Genomic DNA, 22,300 nt, shown 5'->3' on the forward strand with positions numbered 1-22,300 from the left:
CTGATGCACCAACAAATATGGCTGGAGTTACAGCTATGGAAGATTCAGCAATTCCTGGAAAAAACATGGCTATGGGGCCTTGATTGAAGATATTAGAAACGAATACAGAGTTGCAGCCAATGGGAGGAGCCGGAGACTCAGCAGAAAGATTCCCTTTCCAACCATGAGAAAAAAGAGTGGAGAAAGAATAGAAAAAATTGGCTTCCAATATAACTATTAAGAGGGGAAGGGAATGAACGCTAGGGGAAGCAAGGTGGCGGAATGAAGATCTTGAGCTAAAGTATTAGGGGTTTGGGTTGCTCTGGTAAGCGTTGTCAGATTAAGGAAATTATAGGTAAGGTTGCCCCAGTTGTGGTTGTGCTTAAAGAGTCTAAATTGGAGGTGGTGGACGGGTTTCTAGTTAGGAGCATGTGGGATTCCAGGTTCAAAAATTGGCTTGATCAGCGTCTACTTGTTCCTTGAGGGTTATTGTCATCATTTGGATACTAGATCACTTGCAAAATTGGATGTTTAAATTGGTTCCTTTTCTGTATCTATTCATTTAGATATCATAGGAAAGGTGCAGTGGTGTTGGGCATATTGTGGCATGAATTAGATGCTGTTTATGGCATTTGTTCCTCCTAGTGGTGTTTGGGGGGGGGGGTGATTTTAACATCATTAGGGTTCGCTACTAAGAAAATGGGAGGCTGTAGAATCACCTCGAGTATACAAGTAGAATCAGTAGAAGTAGCAACACAGCAGGAGTGGAGTCTTGAGAAGGCCCAACTTGTAAGATGTGAGGGTGAGGGGTCAACATAATCGGGGGTTTTCATACTTTTATTTGGGGTGTGATTTGGGGATATTCCCTTTTTTGAATGCTCAATTTACCTAGTTAGCTAATAGCAGTAGGCTAGTGGCTACTAGGATCGATTGGTCTCTGGTAACCACTGATCGGGGAGGATGCATTGCCTACCCTAGCTCAATAAGTGCGGCCTAGATTTATTTTTGACCATTGCCCATTGCCCACTGGTTCTTGAGTCTAATCCCATTAAATGGGACCCTACTCCGTTTAGATTTGAAAACATGTGGCTAATGCATCCTGATTTTTTAAAGAATGTAACTAGCCTTGTTCAGAAAATGTTACCCTTGTTCATCATATCCTGATTGGAATTAGACTCTGGTATTAAAAATGTAACTAACCTAGAAGAGAGTTCAAAAATGGGGAGGTAAGATGTAAAAATCCAGGAGCATTTATGGGGCAGATTGATGATATCTTGTGTCCGAATTTTGACAGATTTGAGGGTAGCAAGGTGTATGCTTGTTGGAAGGCAGCTTGTATGGGTGCCAAGATGAGGAAGGTGTTTGATGAGAAGGACAGGGACAAAGTTTTTAATGAGAGACTCTAGAGGAGAACTTAGCATAGTGGAAGACTTTCTTACAAAGAAGGATGTTAGTTGTATCAAATGGGAAAGAAAAGACAAGGAGGTAAAGAAATGGGGGGATTTTTTAGATTCAGAAAGTGATGATTTGAGTAAATTTGACTTTGGTGGGGGTTGTTGTTCGATGAGACTCAAAAACAATATGGGTATGTTTTTGATTCTTGCAACGAAGTAGGGGATTTATCTTATGTTCATCCTGCCCTGTTGGGAGGTTTGGAGGTAGTGTCTATTTTTGAAAATGATGGTTTGATCAACAATTTACAGCATAGGGATGGAATATTGCCTACTCCCTTGGAGGAAATTCCCAAGGAGGATTTAGAAGTTCAAGATCTTTTGAATAAGTTGGATTTAAAGTTAAATGATGTTGGAGGAAATGAGGTTTGCTTGGATGGTGACAGAAGTTGTAAATTGAAGGGTCAAAGGGAATTAGCGAATTTGAAAAGCTAAGTACATTATGGCGGGAAGGGTCTGAATAGGGGTTTTCTTGGTTAATTTTATCTAGTTTCATGGTGTAATCTTCGTTTTTTAGTTTTTTTTTTTTTGTTTTTGTTTTTTTCTTTTCTGTTTTTTGGTGAACTCCCTGTCCCCTCATGGGAGAACATATATCACAAATGACACATGGTAGACATGTGATCTACTTGAGGAAGGGTGAAGGAGGCTGACCTTCTCACCTTCCTCACTGGACCCTAGTCCAAGCTAACCAAGCCAATCCCTTCATGTCATCCTGACTTTGGCATTAATTGTGGATACTACCATGTATCTTGTGATCAATCTTGATGTGCGAGTTAGGTTTTTGCAGTGTCACAGAAATTCTTGGCTCCTTATTTCATAGAAATGGATAAATGACAATAATAAAATAAAGATAGCTTGCAATCACGAAGATGGTTCGGTAGATTTATGATTCATAGCACGTCGTGCACGCCCCTTGGAATAATAATCAAATTGAGATGGTTGGGGACGTAATAGTTATTACTTTAATTTTGACCAAAATTGGAACAAAACTTGCGTGTATTTTTAGGGAAGAAATTAGCATTTTTGTTGGTGTGGGTGAACATTCATTTTTTGGCTTCTTTGTGGTGCGTAGGTAATGGTAATTTCAAGGGGATATGCTTCTCAGATATTAAGCAAGATTGGCTTGCTCTGTTTGCTTCTTTAGGATGTGCTGATTTCTTGGGCTGTTTTCTTTACATTTTTAATTTTTGTTTTTGTTTTTGTTTTTGTTTTTATTTTTATTCTCCTTGGGGTTTCCTAGACTTTGTTAAGGAGGTGTCTCATCTGCTGATTGTACATCCTTTTTCTATCAAATGAATTTCTTTTGCTATTAATTTTTTTTTTTTTTGAGCAAAATTGAGATTGCTTTTCACTTCATATAAAATTGGAAAAAGGCTGTCTATGGAGTTTAAATGATTTACTTGGTCAAAAGTACTTTTAACATTGTATTTGGCCTAATGTCCCTCAAACTTCATCTATTCCACATTCAGATCATGAGATAAAACAACAACGACCAATGTGCCTTAAGTCACACTAGGTGGGGTCGGCTACATGAATCCTTTTCCTCCAAGTCACTCAATAGAGGGCATTTTCCTCCGCCAGCTTAGGAGCTGTTAAGTCTTTCCTCACTACCTCATTCTAGGTTATTTTAAGTCTACCCCTACTCCTTTTAATACTAGAAATAGTAACTAACTGACTCCTCCTCATAGGTGCTCTGCTTGGCTTGCGTTTCCAATGTCGAAAACATCTAAGCCTCCCCTCCCTTATCTTGTCTTCAATCGGTACTATGCCTAGCTTGTTGCATATATGTTCGTTCATTAATTTATCTTTTCATGTTATGCCATTTATCCAACTTAACTTTCGCATTTTGACAACTTTTACTTTTTGCATATGTTGTTTCTTATTTGCCCAACATTTTGATCCATAAAGCATGTCTGGCCTTATAGCGATCTTATAGAACTTTCCTTTTATTTTAGGGTATCCTAAGATCACACAACATGCTTGACACACTCCTCCATTTTTACCCATCTTGCTTTAACTCTATGTATCACATCCTCTTTAATTTCTCCTTCCACTTGCTTAATAAATCCAAGATTAAGAAATCTACTAATGCTATTAATTTCTTGATTATCAAGTTTAGCCTTATCTCCTATGCTCCTCCTTACGTTATTGAATTACATTTCATATATTGTGTCTTATCTCTACTTATCCTAAAACCTTTAGATTCTAAAGCAATTCTTCAAAGTTCTAACTTGGATTTCATTCTGCTTCTACTTTCATCAACAAGACAATATCATCTGCAAACAACATAGTAACTTACACCAAAGGATCTCGTTTTAGATATTCCTAGTGAGTTTATCATTCACTAAAACAAAAAGATAAGGGCTCAAAGTAGAACCTTAATGCAGACCTATTATGATTGGAAATTCTCTAGACTCCTGTCCTACAATCCTAACGTAGTTGTTACTCTATCATACATATCTGTAATGATCTCAGTATTTCTATTGCATACTCCCTTCTTTTTTAAAACCCACCAAAGAACTTCTCTAGATACTCTATCAAAGGCTTCTCTATGTCAATAAAAACCATATGCAAGTCCCTCTTATTTTCCCTAAGCTTTTCTATTAATCTTCTTAAAAGATAAATAGCTTCTTGTCGATCTCCTAGGTATAAAACCATGAGATTTGAATACTAAATCAATCCTAAATGAGCTCTTTCTTTACCATCCCTTGGCCATTTGATTCCTTGTACTAAAGAGTTTTAATGCAATATATTTATTTTATGTTAGTTCTTATTCTAATCATTCTAGAAATCTATGTACCATTGCTGTCAAATAAAGATTTGATTGTGAGTCAAAATCCCAATCTCAAGAATCAAAATTGAGAATCAAATCTAATTGTAGTTTGGGACACATTTCCTAACTAATCCCAAATGACATTTATATATGTAAAGCCAAGAAAAAAAAGAAAATACGTTGAGAAATTTTCAACATGAAAATCATATTTCATGTGCGTTTCCTCTAAATAATAAAAAATAAGGGAAAGAGTCAAGAATAAAAACTGAAATTTATGGTGTTTAAGGGAAGGAGTTTTTGCATCTCTTTTCGACTTTTAGCTGTTCTTGCAAAAAGTTAAAATAAGATTTTATGGTTTTTAGTTATTTTAGCAACTTATCACCACGGTACTTCAATATCCAGAATTAACTTTTGTGGATGAAATCATTCATGTTTTGCATAATTTTTAATTAAAATTAAATGACCTTGTGATAAAATATAGTTAAAATAAAATATCCATAAAATTTCTAAAAATTTGAAAAAAATAAAGACAAATCATTAAAAAAATATATATTTTAAATTTCTAAATGTCATGTACAATAGAATTGTTCTTGTAGCACTAGCATGTGATTCTTGTTATACTGCATTTTCTTCTTAGTAAAATCTCTTCTGTTTTGATAAAATAAAAATAAAATAGAAAAGCATTTTAACATTAATCAATTCTTCATTGTCCTTTACATATCTTAGGCCAATTTAATTCCTTGCACTAAAGGATTCTTTTTGTCTATGTTTTTATTTTATTTTTATTTTTTTGATCAAAAAATGATAATTATAGACCAAAAAGGATATGTACAAGGACTCTGGGCAAACCCAGAAAGGGAGCCCAAAGCTCACACACAACCAAAGAACAGCAAATACAACTCTACCTGGGGACCCCTGGGGCACACAGGCCTCAAGACAAAAGCACCAACTAACTACTACTCAAAATACATCAAAACCTGGGCATTCCCAGGGGAGCAATCACCAAAAACTACAACTCAAATACAAAGAGAGGGAAATTTATCATATACTATTCTAAAAGTGTGTGAACCACTTTTATAATTGCCTTTGGTTGAGTAATAATGCCTTCAAATCTCCTCTTGTTTCAAAAGAGCCACAAACAGTAAACTGTGATGGCCAAACAAACTCTCTTGGCCTAGCCACTTTTAGTATTTAGGCTTCGATGTATATACCTAGTGGTTGAGGGTGCAGTGGCAATCACCCCTTTTCAAAACTTGCACTTAAGCCCTTAATCGTTTGGTATTTGCAAGATGATTATAATCCCCCCTACCCCGAAAAACCAAAAAAGAAAGTATTTTGGTTCCTGTAGAGAATTGTACTTATACCTATAATTTTTTTATGATATCTATATAAAAGCTCTACTTTGCCACGATCATGACGCTGCATTGTAGATACTATGTTCTTGTCCAATGGAACAGTTAATTTTCTCTTCCATAAAAAAATTCATGTGCAATACATGTGCATCTTCACTGGTTTATCTAAATATGGTATTTAATGGAAGTTTGAGATCATAATGTCAGGAGTTGGTATCTAAATGTAGTATTTTATGGAATATTTGTTAACATCATCTTGACTTGAGTTGGTTGATCATACAAACATTAAAATTAGTCCCTATTTGTTTGTTGAGTAGCAAATAAAGGAGTAGAATATGAAAGTTTTTTATTCACTTCTGACGGCTCAAGATGCAATTCCTAATCTGTTTTTTTATCATAAGATTAAAAAAGCAATATATGTTGGGTGCTTTCAGAATTATTTAGAATCAATCATTTTATCAATGTTAGACTGATATGTGTCATTGGTCCTTAACTTTGTGAAACTAGATATATATCAAGTTTTATATGCCAACACCAAAATATAAAAAAAAAGAAAAAGCAAGGAGGTAGCAAGTAGAAAGGATTGCCAACCTACAATGGGACTCTCCAGTTAGCTTTTGCATGTCTTCTCTTCAATTCTTCCTGGTTTCCTTAGGTCTTTGCTTGTTGTCTGCTTCTAGATTGAGTGCTTAATTATATTTCTATATAAATTTTTCTTGGCATATTATGACTCATGTAATTGCTTAAGATCTAACCTGTTAATTAGCTTTATAGGTTAGACCGCACATCAGAATTCCTAATTTATGGGCATGGGCAACAAAGAAGAGCAATAATAGAGGCTGTGCGGTTATTGGAGAATGAAAAAGGTAGGAAAAATCTTGATGATTCTAATCTTGGTGATTCTCCACAACATTTCAAGGACAAGTCAAAGCGGTGGCAAAAATTTGTGACTCAGGTCAGCATATTATTTATTGCAGAATGATTTGCTATTTAGAGAAGGGGATTTGATTTTTCCTTAAAAATAAAATCCATTTAAATTATTCTTAATCTTACCACGTGCACCTCCAAAAATGTTCATAAAAAATTTAAAAATTTATGAAAAATTTCATGTGTCCAAAAAGCCACAGAGCCCCCACAATTGTTTGTGCCCTTGGCTGGTACATCTTGTACTTGTCTTAAAATGGAAAATAAAGTTATTTTTTTTGATAAGTTCTATTTTAGGGCATAATATGTTGGCATCGCTTGAGGTTTGTCAAAAAGACATGGACCTCCCTTGACATTCAAAAAGTGGCATAGACCTACCTTGACATTTAATGCAATGATTACGCTTATAATCTGTCTTTCAGTTGACCATCTCTCTATTAAAACAGAAGTAAGTTAATGCATTGCCCTTACTCCTTGGAGCTAACTTCTAAATTCTAAAAGGATTTGAAGAAATGAATACAGATAGCAAATACTCAATACATCTTTTTAAAGATGTTTTTCTGTCAAGACCAGTGATGCATATTGATCAGATTCAATGAAATTTAATAACCCATTTTTTCTTAGCTTTTCTAGGCAATGTTAATAGAGCAAGCATGCCCTTGCAACCTGATATGTAACAACTCTAATTTAAACATAACTCTCTACTCTCATAATAGTGTGCTATGAACATGGCCCTGTATATAGTATGTCGTCAACTCTAAAATTTTAGAATTTTGATATGGCTAATGTAATTGATACCTGATTACGCCTAAAGAATAATGCGGTAGTTGTAGCATAGCTTTGGGGTGTCGATTCCACAGGGAGATGGAAAAAAGGAACACAAATGGGCAAATAAAGATAAAAAGAATAGTAAATGATTTTTAAAGAAAAACAACTGACTTCTTTTTAGAAAGATTTAAAACTAAGATTATTTTTGTGGATGAAAAATCAAGTCTGCAAGAGCCAAGGCATCAGGAATCGCTCTCACAAATCAAATAATCAATCTATTTTTAACCCATTGGTTTTTTCAATTGGAGATTTTTCACGTCCCAAATCCCCAATCGAAAGATGTAGAATTACAAATCTTTGATAAATTCAAAAGTAAATTTTCTAAATATTATTCGTCTCGTTAAAAACTCAAAAGCTATTAACTTTGTTTACAAAATCTAGCGACGACAGTATATCTGGAGACAATATCCCAACCATGGTTCAAAATCGCGGTCGTGGGTAACGTCGCGAAACGGTCGCGGGTGTCGCGGGTCGCGGTAGACGCAGGTGTTACGTAACGGGAAGCGGGCGTTACGGTCGTGAATTTTTTTCATGCATGCACAACCATGCCAAAATTGAAAAATAAGCGTGAAATCCATTAATATATGATTTTTAATGAATTTTAAAGGCTTTCATTCAACCTACAAATGCTTTTTAATAGGCATTATGATTTTTATATTAATTTTAGTGCGCTGTTTACAAAAAAAACATATTTTTTTATAGTTTACATTACTTTAATGAGTAAAAAGATGTAGAAATGTAAGAATCAATTAATTAAAGTCATAAAGTTACTAAAAATGAATCAATACTCAATAGACTTAATACTCAATATACACATTATAAATACATGAATTTAAAAAGTGATTAATATCAAATATCAATAAATAGTTGAAAATACATGAATACAATATTACAAATTTATAACATAACACATGTCACCACCAAAAAGAATGACGTGGAGAGTCTTCATAATTTGCATCTGTATCTTGAGATTGGGATGGGAAATTATCTTCCCATCCTTGTGAAAATACATAGTTGAATGAACCCAAGTTTGCGTCATTTTGTTGTTGCTCTTGAAAATGTATTGGTGATGAAAATTCTCCTGAATAATGTCTATAAGTTGGGGCAGGGGCTGGCTCTGGGTAGTGTGTAGAAGAAGACTCACTAGATCCTGAGATTCCTGATCCATTGGGATAAAAATGTGAGTCACGAGATGCATAATGTGGATATGTTGGATAAGATCCATATGATTGTGATGATGAACCATCTAAACCAAAATCGCCAAAACTACGAACCACACCATATGAATCTTCAGCAGAATCACTAGGGTCACCACGAGCACTCCTTCTCCTGGGTTGTGAAGATTGGTTCCCTGGAGGAATACCCAAGTTATAATTTTCAGGTATGTCATGTAGTCCATAAGGATCAGAAGGATATATATCCCTTGCAAATGATGTCCCTGTATCATATCCATAATTATATTTTACACTGCCGCCTCCACCACTACCCCCCCCAACCCCAGTTCCAACACCACTATTACCCATCATCATCACTTGGTGGGCTCAAACCAAGATTGTCAACACTTTGTGTACGTTCAGGGCTTGAACTTGAATCATCATGCGCGTTTATTGGTGGTTGATCACCTCCTTCTGTAGTACCATCAACTTCTTCATTTAACTAATTTGAATTGTCTTGACCGTCGAGTAGTGGTGTCTCTCTCTCCTCTAACCATTGACTTAAAGGATCATCTTCTTCGAAAATGTAGTCCAAATTGATAGGATTGAAACCCTCTTCAATTTCTCGTTGGCTTCTTCTCATTGTATGTCTTAACTTTAACCTCATGTTGTAATGTACGAAAACAAGTTTTTGTAGTCTCATGTACTTTAATCTTTTTCTTGTTTTCGTATGGATGAGGCTAAAGGTGCTCCAATTACGCTCACAGTTCGAAGCTGATGTGGTCTGGCTAAGAACTCTAATTTCTATTCTTTGGAGCTTAGGAGCACACAAGCCATAATGAATCCACCATTCAGCTGCATGAATAATTAAAAAGAGTTTTATGTTAGTAAAGCGTATATTTCAAAAGTCAAATTTGAACACAAAGAGAGAAAATAGAGTCATTCTCCATTATTTAGCTATATAGCCATATTTACCAGGATTTGTTTGTTTCACTTCCCTTTGAGCCAACGGGGTTCCAAAAGTCTCCTGCCTATCTCGATATAGCAACAACTAAAAAAGGATGATTGTGAAATATAATTAATTAATTAGATGTATTAATAATTATTCTTGAAAGTATTACAGAATACTAGAACAATTCATTATTCAATTCAATGGAACCAATACTTACTTGATTAATAGCCCGAATTTGAGTATCTATATCGGGTACCAACTTGGTTATCACTTTTTTAACTCCATCCATGACTTCTCTAGCAACTTCAGGAGAGGGTGGGGCACCATAAAGAAATTGTGGGTTCAAAAAATACCTTATAATTAAATTTAGAAACATATTAATCAATAGTTTTCTAATGCAACTATGCATAATTTAAAAGTTAAAATAATAAGAAATTGTATTTGATTTACACTTACTAGCAGCGTGCAAATCTTGGTGCAACTGAAAACTCCACCGGTTGTCAATAATTTTCCAATAGTCTTTGTAAAACCGGTAATCTTTTTGAATGACCAACTTCGCCCTATCAATTGCCTTGTATATGAAACCCATAGTTGGTTTTTCATCACCATCAACCAATTTAAGAACTTTCACCAAGGGTTCTTGCACTTTAATTATATCAGAGGTCTTTTGCCAAAACTCTTTGCCTAAGATAATTTTCTTTGAATCATATGCTGGGCCTGATTTTGCCATTCCAAACCTTGAGTTTTTCCAAGCATCAGATGTAAACATTTCCCTTAGTGCTTGTTTATGCCTGACAATAGTCTCCAAAGCAATGAAATTTATGGCAAATCGAGTGATGGCAGGGCGAAGTAACTCTCTATTATTTGTGAATTTCTTCATGAAATTCACTGTCCATGTGTAGTTGTAAATAAATGAGGTTATTGTTCTTGCATCTTCTAAGACCTTCTTCACGTTACTTTTCTTACTAATATCTTCAAGAATAAGGTCTATGCAATGAGCTGCACATGCTGTCCAATAGAGATTGAGCCTCTTCTGCATTAATAATTTTCCTCCTGCCTTCATTGCAGCTTCATTATCAGTCACTACTTGGACAACATTCTCCTCTCCAATTTCTTCAACCACTTCATCCATTAATCTGAAATGAAATTATAGATTCAATAATTACTACTATTTAATTAAAAACATGTAAGTCCATAATACTATTTGCATAAACAATTAAAATTAGAAAATTACCTGAAATAGTATTCAGCTGTTCTGCTTGACACATCAGAGGCATCAACTGATTTATGAAACACGGTGCCTCTATCGCAATAAACTAAAAAGTTTATAATGTGTTTTCTAGTTTGTCCTGACCAACCATCACACATAAGTGTTACACCTCTCTCCTTCCAAATTCCAGCAAAAGAAGCTATATAATTTTTCATTTCTTGATACTCTTGCTCCAAATAAATTTCAGATATTTTATAGGGTGATGGACCCTTCACTCCCTTTTCAACCTCTGCAGCAATATCAAACATAGGCTGCATAAATGGAGAGTCAGCTAATTTGGGCTTTTGCTTCTTCTTGCCTTTTTTGTTTATCTCTTTTTTTCTCAGCATACTGTTGTAGATGTTTCATCATTTGTTCTCTTACTTGTGTGGTCACATTTGAGCATCCAGCTACTTGACCCTTTTTATGTGCCAAGTGTTGTTTCAAGCGTGTAATGCCCCCTTTGATTATCTTCCTACATAACTTACACATAATAACATGTCTATTACCGTCCACCGCAGTACCAAAATGCTATCCAATATCCTCACTAGGTAAGTTTTTATTTCCTCTATCATGTGACATATTGATAGACTTAATTTGATGATCTCTACACAAAACATAAGAAAATACAAAGTTACAACCCTTCTACAATGACAGGAATAATATAATTAGTAATTTAGTAAATATTAAATAATAAGTACTAAATAGTCCTAATTTTAAATACTTATTATGTAAAAATAAAATATAATATTTGATTAAAAATAATAAATAATGTTTATTATTTTTATATTTAAATAAACAAAATTATAAAATATTAGATATTTTATTACAAAAAAAATATATTCCTTTATCTTTAAAAAGATATTTTCATTATTTTTTATAACTTGATTTTATTTTCATTTATAACTATAAGAAATTAACATTGTAATTTTAAAGGTAAAAAAGACTTTTGCTCTACTCTCATATACATCACAGCATCACTAATAGAGATCCATACATTACAAATTGACTATTTAACTTTTTAAGCATTTTCTCAGTATAGGGATTAAAATAAAATTTTTCTACAAATTCCTGTAGTAATTAGTAAAAATCAGATTTATTAATGTATTAACTATTAGGTTAATTTTTTTATTTATTAAGTTATCAATTTTTACTTTATTTGATAACTAAAAACAAAAAATAGATGTAAACATTTATTTTACCTAATTTTAAATTTAAGGTCAAAATGATGTTTTAAAACTTAAAAAATATTAATAAACAAGGTCACCCTACTCAAGAAATGGCAAGTAGATACACATGTAACATAAAATGGGTGACAGATGTTATTTAATTTTTTTTTCTTTTGTAATATGAATATTATTTAATATTTTTTCAATAGATGGGAGTGAATATGATATCTTCTTTATCAAAATGACCACTTTGTCCTGCTGACATAAATAGTATGTTAACCAATTGGTGCCATGAATTAATTTTATTTCTATAAGTTTGGCAAATCCTAAGACTAAATATTATAATAATTGTGCAGAGTATTCCTTGGAATTCTTTAAGAATGGTGAAAAATAGAGCTCAATTAAGCCTAGATAATATAAAATGCCATCACATGGATGTCTTGTGTACATACATAATTTAAATGCTTTGTTTACCGATGGTGAATGCAGTAGTGGATATTCAAATATTATTATAAAAAAGGCTTCAATTATTATTGGTAAATATTAATTATTTACTAACCTTAAAAAATATTAATTATTTACTATTAATAATTGCTTGCTATGTCATGGAATTAGATTTTCATAATTATCTTTCAAAAAATATAAGACAATTAAAATATTTATAAATTAAGAAAATTTTATTTTACATAATTATTAATGATTTCTAATTTTTTACTCTATTAAATTACTTTTTTTTTTAATTCAATTTAACAAATATATTTTACAACAAAATATAATTAAAAAAAAAAAAACATAATGATAAGATAAGTGCTGTGGGTGTTGAGTGTTGAGTGTTAGTGTTGAGTGTCTCATACGCTGGGGAGTCGAGTGAGACCGAGAGAGGGGAGGAAACTCGGAGGAGCCTCGAAGGAGCGAAGGCTGTGAAGCACAAACGGCAGCGATGACTCCAAGCTCCAAAGTTAAAATCGAGAGGCTGGCTGGTGGCGACTGCGACGACTGGCGGAGGAAGGTGCCGACAGGCTATCGGCGACTCGTAGAGGCGGCGGAGCTGCTGCATACCTGTCGCCGGTGACTTGCCAAGCTGCTGCAACTGCAAGTTTGCAATTCCCGAGTCCTGGAAGGCTGCGAAGTGCGAAGATGAGTAGATCTGCTCGGTGTGCTCACTCTTAGGCTTCGAAGAAGTGAAGCCTTTTTATTGCTTTGGCCAACAAATTTTCAAGGTCAGTTTTTTAGTTTCCATTTTACCCTTTGAATGGCAGATGGGTGTGGGGACTGGGGAGAGGGGGAAAGCAGCGCTGCTGCCTGCAGTAGAAAGCCTTCAGGGAATCTGCTAGCTGTTGGCCATGTAACGGTCCGTAAAGGACCGTTACGACGTGTAACGCTGGGGTATCGGCCGTTACGTGCCGTTACGGCTGTGAATTTTTTCCGAACCGCATTATTGGCCCGTATCGGTTTCGGAGCCTCCGATTTCTGTTACGTATCGGCCGTTACGCTACGTAACGGCCGTTATTTAAAACCATGATCCCAGCAGAGGAGTAATTCAACAAAATTACTAGTTTGTCTTGAACATATTCATGGATCCTTACAATTCTATGGAAAAAGCATGACTGAATCCATGAAGAGATTCAAATATATGAATATTCAAGCGCGAAATAAAACAAATAATAATTGATGAACAATAAATAGAAAATATGAAAACATTGAACACCAACAATATGGATTAAAAATAAATTGAAATACCTTTATTTGATCAAGTTCATTCCTAGCCCAGGCTAGGGAATTAGTTCCTCATAATAAGATGAAAGAAAAATAAACTCTAAAGAAAACCTTCACAAACCAAGATGGCCACTCAAAATAAGAGTTTTTGTTTATATACCTACAAAACCCTAAAAACGAAATAATAAAAGAAATTCAGAATAAATAACTTCAGGATTTTGGGCTCAAATTGCGACCCAAAACCGATATCGGATGAGATAGTTATGATGAAAATACTAAACGGTGCGCGGAGACTCTTCCAAAACGGGATTCTATCATATCCAATATTCTTTCCTCCAATCTAGGTGGCTGATCTTCATGTAAACAGATATGCATAAATCTACACCCCCCAACCTAAACCGAACATTGTCCTCAATGTTTATGAACAAAAAGGATCCAAAAATGTGGTACACTCCGGCAAAGTTAACTATAAAAAAAAAAAAAAAAAAAAAAAGCAAAGCCAAAAAAAAATAAAATAAAGAAAAACATACTTGCGTGGTGTGGTCAAGGTTGATAGACCGGATCCTCAAGTGGAATTTCTTCCACTGCCCGAACTTGCCTATCAATTAATACTTTAAGGCGTTGACCATTCACTTTAAAGATCCGACCATCCTTAGGATCCTCTATTTCTACCGCCCCATTTGCAACAACATTCTTCACTACAAAAGGGCCGGTCCACCTAGACCGAAGTTTTCCTGGGTGCTTATGGAGTCTAGAATCATATAAGAACACTCGATCATTAGGCTCAAACGTTTTTCTCAAAATATTTTTATCATGAAATGCTTCCATTTTAGCCTTATAGATTCTAGAGTTCTCATAAGCATCATTTCTCAATTCCTCTAACTCGGTCAACTGAAATTTTCTAAGCTTACTTGCTCATCTCATGTCAAAATTGAAATGCTTGATAGCCCAATAAGCTCGATGCTCAAGCTCCACAGGTAACTGGCAAAGCTTTCCAAAAACAAACCTATAAGGTGACATGCCTAAGGGAGTTTTGAAAGCTGTACGGTAGGTCCAAAGCGCATAAAGTGCATAAACTAATCTCAAAGACCAATCTTTGCGATCTGGGTTGACTGTTTTTTCTAAAATTTGCTTAATTTCCTTGTTTGCAGGCTCTACCTATCCACTTGTCTAGTGGTGGTCGGTAGTAGAGATCTTATGTACCACCCCATATTTTTTCATCAAAGCCTCAAAAGAACGGTTGCAAAAATGTGTACCCCGATCACTAATGATAGCATGTGGTGTACCAAATCGAGATAACACATTCTCTTTGAGAAATTTAATTACTGTCCTATTACCATTGCTCCTGCAAGCTGCTGCCTCTACCCATTTTGACACATAATCTACTGCCACAATAATATATTGATATCCAAAAGAAGGAGGAAATGATCCCATAAAATCAATGCCCCAACAATCAAATATTTCAATCACTAAAATTGGGTTTAAGGGCATCATATTACGATGGGACATAACTCCTAACTTTTGACACTTTTCACATGAGCGACAATAAATGTTTGCATCCTTAAATAAGGTGGGTCAATAAAATCCTCACTGCAGAATTTTTGCAGCGGTTTTCTTCATTGAAAAGTGGCCCCCACGAGCTTTGGAATGACAAAATTCTAAGACGCTAGCAATCTCTTCATCAGGGATGCAATGCCTTAAAATTTGGTCAGGGCAGTATTTGAAAAGAATAGGGTCATCCCAATAGAAATTACGTACCTTAGTCATGAACTTCCTCTTTTCCTGAGCGCTCCATTCCACCGGTATCTCACTTGCAGTCAAATGATTCACAATATGAGCAAACCATGGTAGAGAAGTAATTGAAAATAAATGCTCATTGGGAAAATCATCCCTGATTGGCAGGTGGTCAGAGGTGTCCTCAAATGTGAGCCTCGAGAGATGGTCAGCCACTACGTTCTCCACTCCTTTTTTGTCTTTGATGGTGATGTCAAATTCTTGCAAAAGTAAAATCCACCGTATTAGTCGCGCCTTAGCATCCTTCTTTGTAAGAAGGTACTTAAGGGCTGCATGATCTGTGAAAATAATAATAGGAGAATCAATCAAGTAAGCATGAAACTTATCCAAAGCAAACACTACAGCTAGCAACTCTTTTTCAGTAGTGGAGTAATTCATTTGAGCACTTTTTAGAGTTCTACTAGCATAGTAAATGACAAAAGGCTTCCCCTCCCTTTGCTGTCCACGAACAGCACCTACAGTAAAATCACTAGCATCATACATGATCTCAAATGGTAAAGACCAATCAGGTGGCTGAATTATGGGTGCTGCGGTAAGCTTGCCAATTAGCGTTTTAAAGGCCTCTTGACAAGCTTGTGTCCACTCAAATGGGGCATCTTTAGTTAGGAGGTCACTTAGTGGTCTAGATATGGTGGAAAAATTCTGTATGAACCTACTATAAAAGCCCGCATGACCAAGAAAGGATCTCACATCCTTTACTGTCCTAGGTGTAGGCAACTTAGAAATTAATTCAATCTTAGATTGATCAACCTCTATCCTCCTAGAAGAAATAAAATATGCCCTAAGACAATACCTGAAGGTACCATAAAGTGGCATTTTTCCCAATTCAAAACCAATTCCTTCTCCTCACAATGAGTCAACACTCTCTCTAAATTCAATAAGCATGAATCAAAAGAAGATCCAAAAACAGTCAAGTCATCCATAAAAACTTCCATGCAATTTTCAACCATGTCACTAAAAATGCTCATCATGCAATGTTGAAAAGTAGCAGGTGCATTGCACAATCCAAATGACATTCTATGAAAAACATAAGTACCGAAAGGACAAGTGAAAGTGGTTTTATCCTGGTCTTTTAATGCAATTTCAATTTGATAATAACTAGAATAACCATCCAAGAAACAATAGAACGGACGACCAGCCACACGCTCAAGAATTTGATCAATAAAAGGAAGAGGAAAATGGTCTTTCCGGGTGGCAGCATTCAATTTTCTGTAATCAATGCACATCTGCCACCCAGTCACAAGTTTTATAGGGACTAACTCTCTTAGGTCATTCTTCACCACAGTAACACTTGACTTTTTAGGAACAACCTGTGTAGGACTTTCCCATTACTATCAGCAATAGGATATATGATTCCTGCATCTAATAGTTTCAACACTTCATTCTTCACCACTTCTTTCATAGTGGGATTAAGCCTACGCTGGGGGTCTCTACGAGGGTTGGTTCCTTCCTCCAAATTAATTTTATGAGAATAGACCAGGGGACTAACTCCTTTTACATCAGTAATGCTCCAACCTAAGGCTGGCTTATGCTCACTTAGGGTTCGAATTAATTTCTCACTTTGAGATTCAGACAATTCAAATGAGATAATAACAGGAAAAGTATCACCTCGACCAAGGAAAGCTTGCTTTAAACCCTTAGGCAGAGGCTTCAATTCAACCTTGGGCGCTTCCACACTTGAGGGAATTTGTTTTTCACCTTTCTCAGGCAACTCCTCAAACTTTGGTTGCCATGCCCGCGTGCCATAATCCTGAGTTCTATAAAAAATAGCACAAATATCAACTACATCAGATGGATTACTAATAGAATCAAACTCAAAATTAACAAGAAAATACTCAAAGGGATCAAAATCATGGGCTGTAGAAACTCCCCTATCCATGCGTGAGTCAATCATGTATGTCTGGAGGCCCTCGTCATCATCTTCTGGCTGTTTTGCAATATGGAAGATATTCACCTCGAGAGTCATGTTTCCAAATGACAGCTTCATGAGCCCATTCCTGCAATTAATAAGAGCATTAGCAATGGCAAGAAAGGGCCTACCTAAATCAAAGGAATTTTAGAAGTAGTATCAACAGCAGAGCTAGTGTCAAGAATTAGAAAATCAATAGGATAATAAAATTTGTCAATTTGAATTAGAACATCCTCTACTACACCTTGGGATACTTTGACTAAACAGTCAGCCAATTGCAATACCACAGTGGTTGGTTTGATTTCTCCCAACCCCAACTGCAAATAAATAGAATATGACATTAGATTCATGCTAGCTCCTAAATCAACAAAGCTTGACCAAACTCAAGATTTCCAATGCTGCATGCAATGGTTGGGCAACCAGGATTTTGTACTTGGGAGGAATCCGCTGCTCAATTAGAGTACTAACTTGTTCTGTCAGGAACGCTGTCTTCTTCACATGGTGCTTCCTCTTAACTGTACACAAATCCTTGAGAACTTTGGCATAAGTAGGAACTTGTTTAATCACATGCAAAAGAGGAAGATTGATTTTTACCTGCCTTAGATTCTCTAGGATTTCATTGTTAAGATCCAGAGTTCGTTTGCTTGATTTTAAAGCTTGAGGGAATGGTACCTTAACAAGACTCTTTGTCACCTTAGCTTCCTTGGGCAGCTCGACATCATTACTAACTCGATTCTTTTCCACATCCTATGATTTGTTCGTCGTTGGGATGTGTAATGACTTACCATTTTGTGTCACAATGACATTCACATCCTTCAAATTCTCTTGTGCCATGCGTTGACCATGGGGTGCAAACTGAGCTTGAGAAGGAAACTTACCTCACTCATTCACACTCAAGGAGCTCATCAATTTGGACACTTGGCTCTTTATCTCGTTGTTTTCTTCAACAACCTGCGTAATCAAAGATTCAAACTTTTGGTTAGTCTTACCTTGTGCCTCAATAAAAGCATGCAAAGTGTCTTCTAAAGTACTCCTAGAAGATGAAGGTGCATGATATGGTGCAGGACATGATCTAGGGGGTTGTGCAGGTGGCTGGTTTTTCAGACTTCCAGCTAAAATTGGGGTGATTGCGCCACCTTGGATTATAGGTATCAGAGAAAGGTGTAAAAGGCTTCTTGTACACACCTAAGACATTACATTGTTCCTCATACATCCCTCTCATCTTAGCAAATGTGGGACACTCTTTGGCTAGGTGATCTACCCCGCCACACAAAAAACATGGTTTGAAAGACTCTGCATGGTTAGCCATATGTGTTGGCTTTAAGTCCTTAGTCTTTAACACCTCTAGCTCCCTAATGAGCATCTCAACCTTAGCCTTTAGGTTATCCTCCTCCCTGAGATGGTAAATTCCACCACCATTTGGGTTTCTTGTAGGTCGTGACCTATTTGTGCTTTGAGTAGCACTAGGTCCTATCCATGTGTGGGCTTTTTCTGCTAAGTCATTCAAAAATTCAATGTCCTCATCAGAGTCCTTTTGCAAAAATTCACCTTTACACATCATCTTAATGAATTGGCGCTCCCTAGGTACAAGTCCTTCATAGAAGTAACTCACAGTGCGCAAACTCTCATAACCATGGTGGGGACACAAATTTAACAATTCTTTAAATCTCTCCCAAACTTGGTATAAAGTTTCACTCTCTTTCTAAACAAAGGTTGAGATTTGTCTCTTCAAAGCATTCGTTTTGTGATGTGGAAAATACTTATGAAAAAATGCTTGAGTCATCTCAACATGACCCAATTGAACGTGGTCTCAATGAATACAGCCAACTCTTTGCTCTTTCTTTTAAAGAAAATGGAAAAAATTTAAGTCTAACTGTGTCCATTGTACCAGGTTGATTATGAAAAGTTGCAACTACCTCTTAAAATTCCCTATTGTGCACATATGGGTTTTCGTTTTCAAGTCTATGAAAAGTGGGGAGAAGAGGAATCATCCTTGGTTTAAAATCAAAATGCGGCGCATTAGGTGGGAGCATGAGGGTGTGGCAGTGCGTGTAGAATGGAGATACTTCTGAAGAGTTCTAATGGGTTGGTCCTCATGATGACTCATTGTGAATGAAGATTGTGAAGCAATGGATGTTGTATCTGAATTAGGAGGCGTATTAAATAGATTCGGAAACATAATATCCGTATTAGAATCAATGTCGGGTCTCTTTGCTATTCTACCTAATTCGTCCCTATACCTATGCATACACTAAAATAAAAATAAAAATAAACTACTTTACTAAACAAAAAATAAAACTAAAACTAAATAAAATAACAGAGAGAGGAATGAGATTACTGCCCTTGATGAATCAATTCAGTAAAATATATTCCTCACAATGCTCCTTGTTGTACCTTCTCCCCAGCAACGGCGCCTAAATTTGATTGTGCCCAAAGAATAATGCGGTAGTTGTGGCACAACTTTGGGGCGTGGATTCCACAGGGAGATGGAAAAAAGGAACAAAAATGGGCAAATAAAGATAAAAAGAATAGTAAATGATTTTTAAAGAAAAACAACTGACTTCTTTTTAGAAAGATTTAAAAGTAAGATTATTTTTGTGGATGAAAAATCAAGTTTGCCAGAGCCAAGGCATCAGGAATCCCTCTCACAAATCAGATAATCAATCTATTTTTAACCCATTGGTTTTCTCAACTGAAGATTTTGCATCCCAAGTCCCCAATCGAAAGATGTAGAATTACAAATCTTTGATAAATTCAAAAGTAAATTTTCTAAATATTATTCATCTCGTTAAAAACTCAAAAGCTATTAACTTTGTTTACAAAATCTAACGACGACAATATATCCGGAGACAATATTGCACCAGAGGAGTAATTTAACAAAATTAATAGTTTGTCTTGAACATATTTATGGATCCTTACAATTCTATGGAAAAAGCATGACTGAATCCATGAAGAGATTCAGATATATGAATATTCAAATACGAAATAAAACAAATAATAATTGATGAACAATAAATAGAAAATATAAAAACATTGAAGACCAACAATATGGATTAAAACCAAATTGAAATACCCTTTATTTGATCAAGTTCATCCCTAGCCTAGGCTAGGGAATTAGTTCCTCATAATAAGATGAAAGAAAAATAAACTCTAAAGAAACCTTCACAAACCAAGACTGCAAATCAAAATAAGAGTTTTTGTTTATATAGTTCTCCCTACAAAACCTTAAAAACGGAACAATAAAAGAAATTCGGAATAAATAACTTCAGGATTTTGGGCTCGGATTGCGACCCATTTTTGACCTAGTAAAAGTCCGAATTAGCAAAAGGCTATTTTAGGATAAATTGTAGCCCATTATGTAAGGTTTTCAACGCAACTTGAATCGCCCAAAACCGATGTCGGATGAGATAGTTATGATGAAAATACTGAACGGTGTGCGGAGACTCTTCCAAAACGGGATTGTATCATATCCAATATTCTTTCCTCCAATCAAGGTGGCTGATCTTCTTCATTTATGCTAAGGGTTGACTTCCAAATCTTCTTAACTTTATTCCTATGATAAAAATCATCGAAAATTAATTAGAATTAAACTTTATAAAATGAAGATCAAGTCAGAAACTTACCACTAACATATTCAAATTGTTTTTATAAATTAGCAAATAAACAACAAAAAGTAATGTTCAAAGTGCACTTTTATGCACTCATCAATACCTTAAAGCTGAAATTGTTAATCTGGTAATGTACTAGATAATGAACAATTTACAATGACTATTATTTAATTATATGTATAATTACAAGATTGAAATAGGGGTATCCTTGGACTGTCTACATATAGACTTCTTGAATTATGATTCACGCGTAAGTTATCTATGTTTCTTGTAAAATCTTTGAAAAATTATATTTTTGTTTAAAATATTATTGTTTTAAGAAGCAACTGCGTAATGATTCTCTGTAGTTCTTGGTTGTTTTGATGCATTACCCAATAATTTCTTAACATCTTCAACTTAAGCAGGTGCTAACTTATTTGTAGCTTTGACACTACTCTATTTCAGGCTAAAGCTTCTGGAAAGAATCCTGCAGATTGCTGTAAAATGGGTGACGAGATCGGGGTGAGTTGATGCAACACTCTTCCAATTATCTTCATTGCTACTTTTCCTTCCCCTATTTTGTGATTCTTAGCTTTGTTTATCAGGCAGCCATTCTTGGGAACTACAATGATATATTAAAATCTTGCAATGCTCTGGATTACCATGACTTAATAAGCTGTTCTGTGAAACTGCTCACCGATTTCCCTGAAGGTTCATATTATCGGTACATATTTAATCAACTTATGCAACTTTTTGAATTTCTTTTAATATGCTAACAAATTATTTGTTCTTTTCAACTTTTAGTATTCAAGGAGTGTCAGGAGTTGTGGAAAGCTGTTGTAATAGATGAGTTTCAAGATACTAGTGCCATGCAATATGGTTTTCTAAGAATACTTGCATCTCATAATCACATAACCATCGTTGGTGATGAAGATCAGGTCTATTTTTATCTCTCCTGATATTTATTCTTGGAACCTTAAAGAGTTATTTTCCCCTCATCATCATTTCCTCTAATTATCTTCCTTATTTACCTATGAAGCTGAAATAAAATATTCTGTATGTTCCACTGCAGTCAATTTTCAGTTTCAATGGAGCTGATGTATCGGGATTTCATTCATTCCGTAAAGATTTCCCAAATCACAAAGAGGTTTGGCTTATCCTTAAGTGCCCTTGCTTGTAATTCTTGTATGTTTCTCATTCCCAAAATATGCGCAATTTGTGTTTTGCTCAACTCAAGAACAGAACCACTATACCATCTAGGGTAGTTTTCTCTTGGTTTTATTTGACTATTGGTGAGGCTGCCTATATCTCCCTTGCCAAAACCAAACTATGAGGTGGGAGATTGTGCTGTAGCTTGGTCTTTTTTCCCATTTGGCTCTTGGTACTGTTTTGATAAGTATGAGAACCAAGATATTGGTTTGGTACTGGGTTGGAGGGTTGGGTAAATTGACAACCTTAGGCAC

General features: G+C 35.3%; 1 protein-coding gene across 4 annotated transcripts in view; it reads left to right on the forward strand.

Moving 5' to 3' along the window:
• The window catches only part of LOC131159788 (ATP-dependent DNA helicase SRS2-like protein At4g25120), a 95,610-nt gene that overhangs the window by 18,652 nt on the left and 54,658 nt on the right, over positions 1-22,300 (forward strand). For all 4 annotated transcript variants that reach the window (XM_058114956.1, XM_058114957.1, XM_058114958.1 and 1 more), the window contains exons 5-9: positions 6,330-6,510; positions 21,303-21,359; positions 21,443-21,548; positions 21,642-21,775; positions 21,910-21,984. In XM_058114956.1, coding sequence (XP_057970939.1) covers positions 6,330-6,510; positions 21,303-21,359; positions 21,443-21,548; positions 21,642-21,775; positions 21,910-21,984 — 553 coding nt within the window. The remainder of the gene's footprint in view (positions 1-6,329; positions 6,511-21,302; positions 21,360-21,442; positions 21,549-21,641; positions 21,776-21,909; positions 21,985-22,300) is intronic.

The sequence above is a fragment of the Malania oleifera genome, chromosome 7 (genome assembly GCF_029873635.1).
Source record: "Malania oleifera isolate guangnan ecotype guangnan chromosome 7, ASM2987363v1, whole genome shotgun sequence".
In the NCBI taxonomy this organism is placed as follows: Eukaryota; Viridiplantae; Streptophyta; class Magnoliopsida; order Santalales; family Ximeniaceae; genus Malania; species Malania oleifera.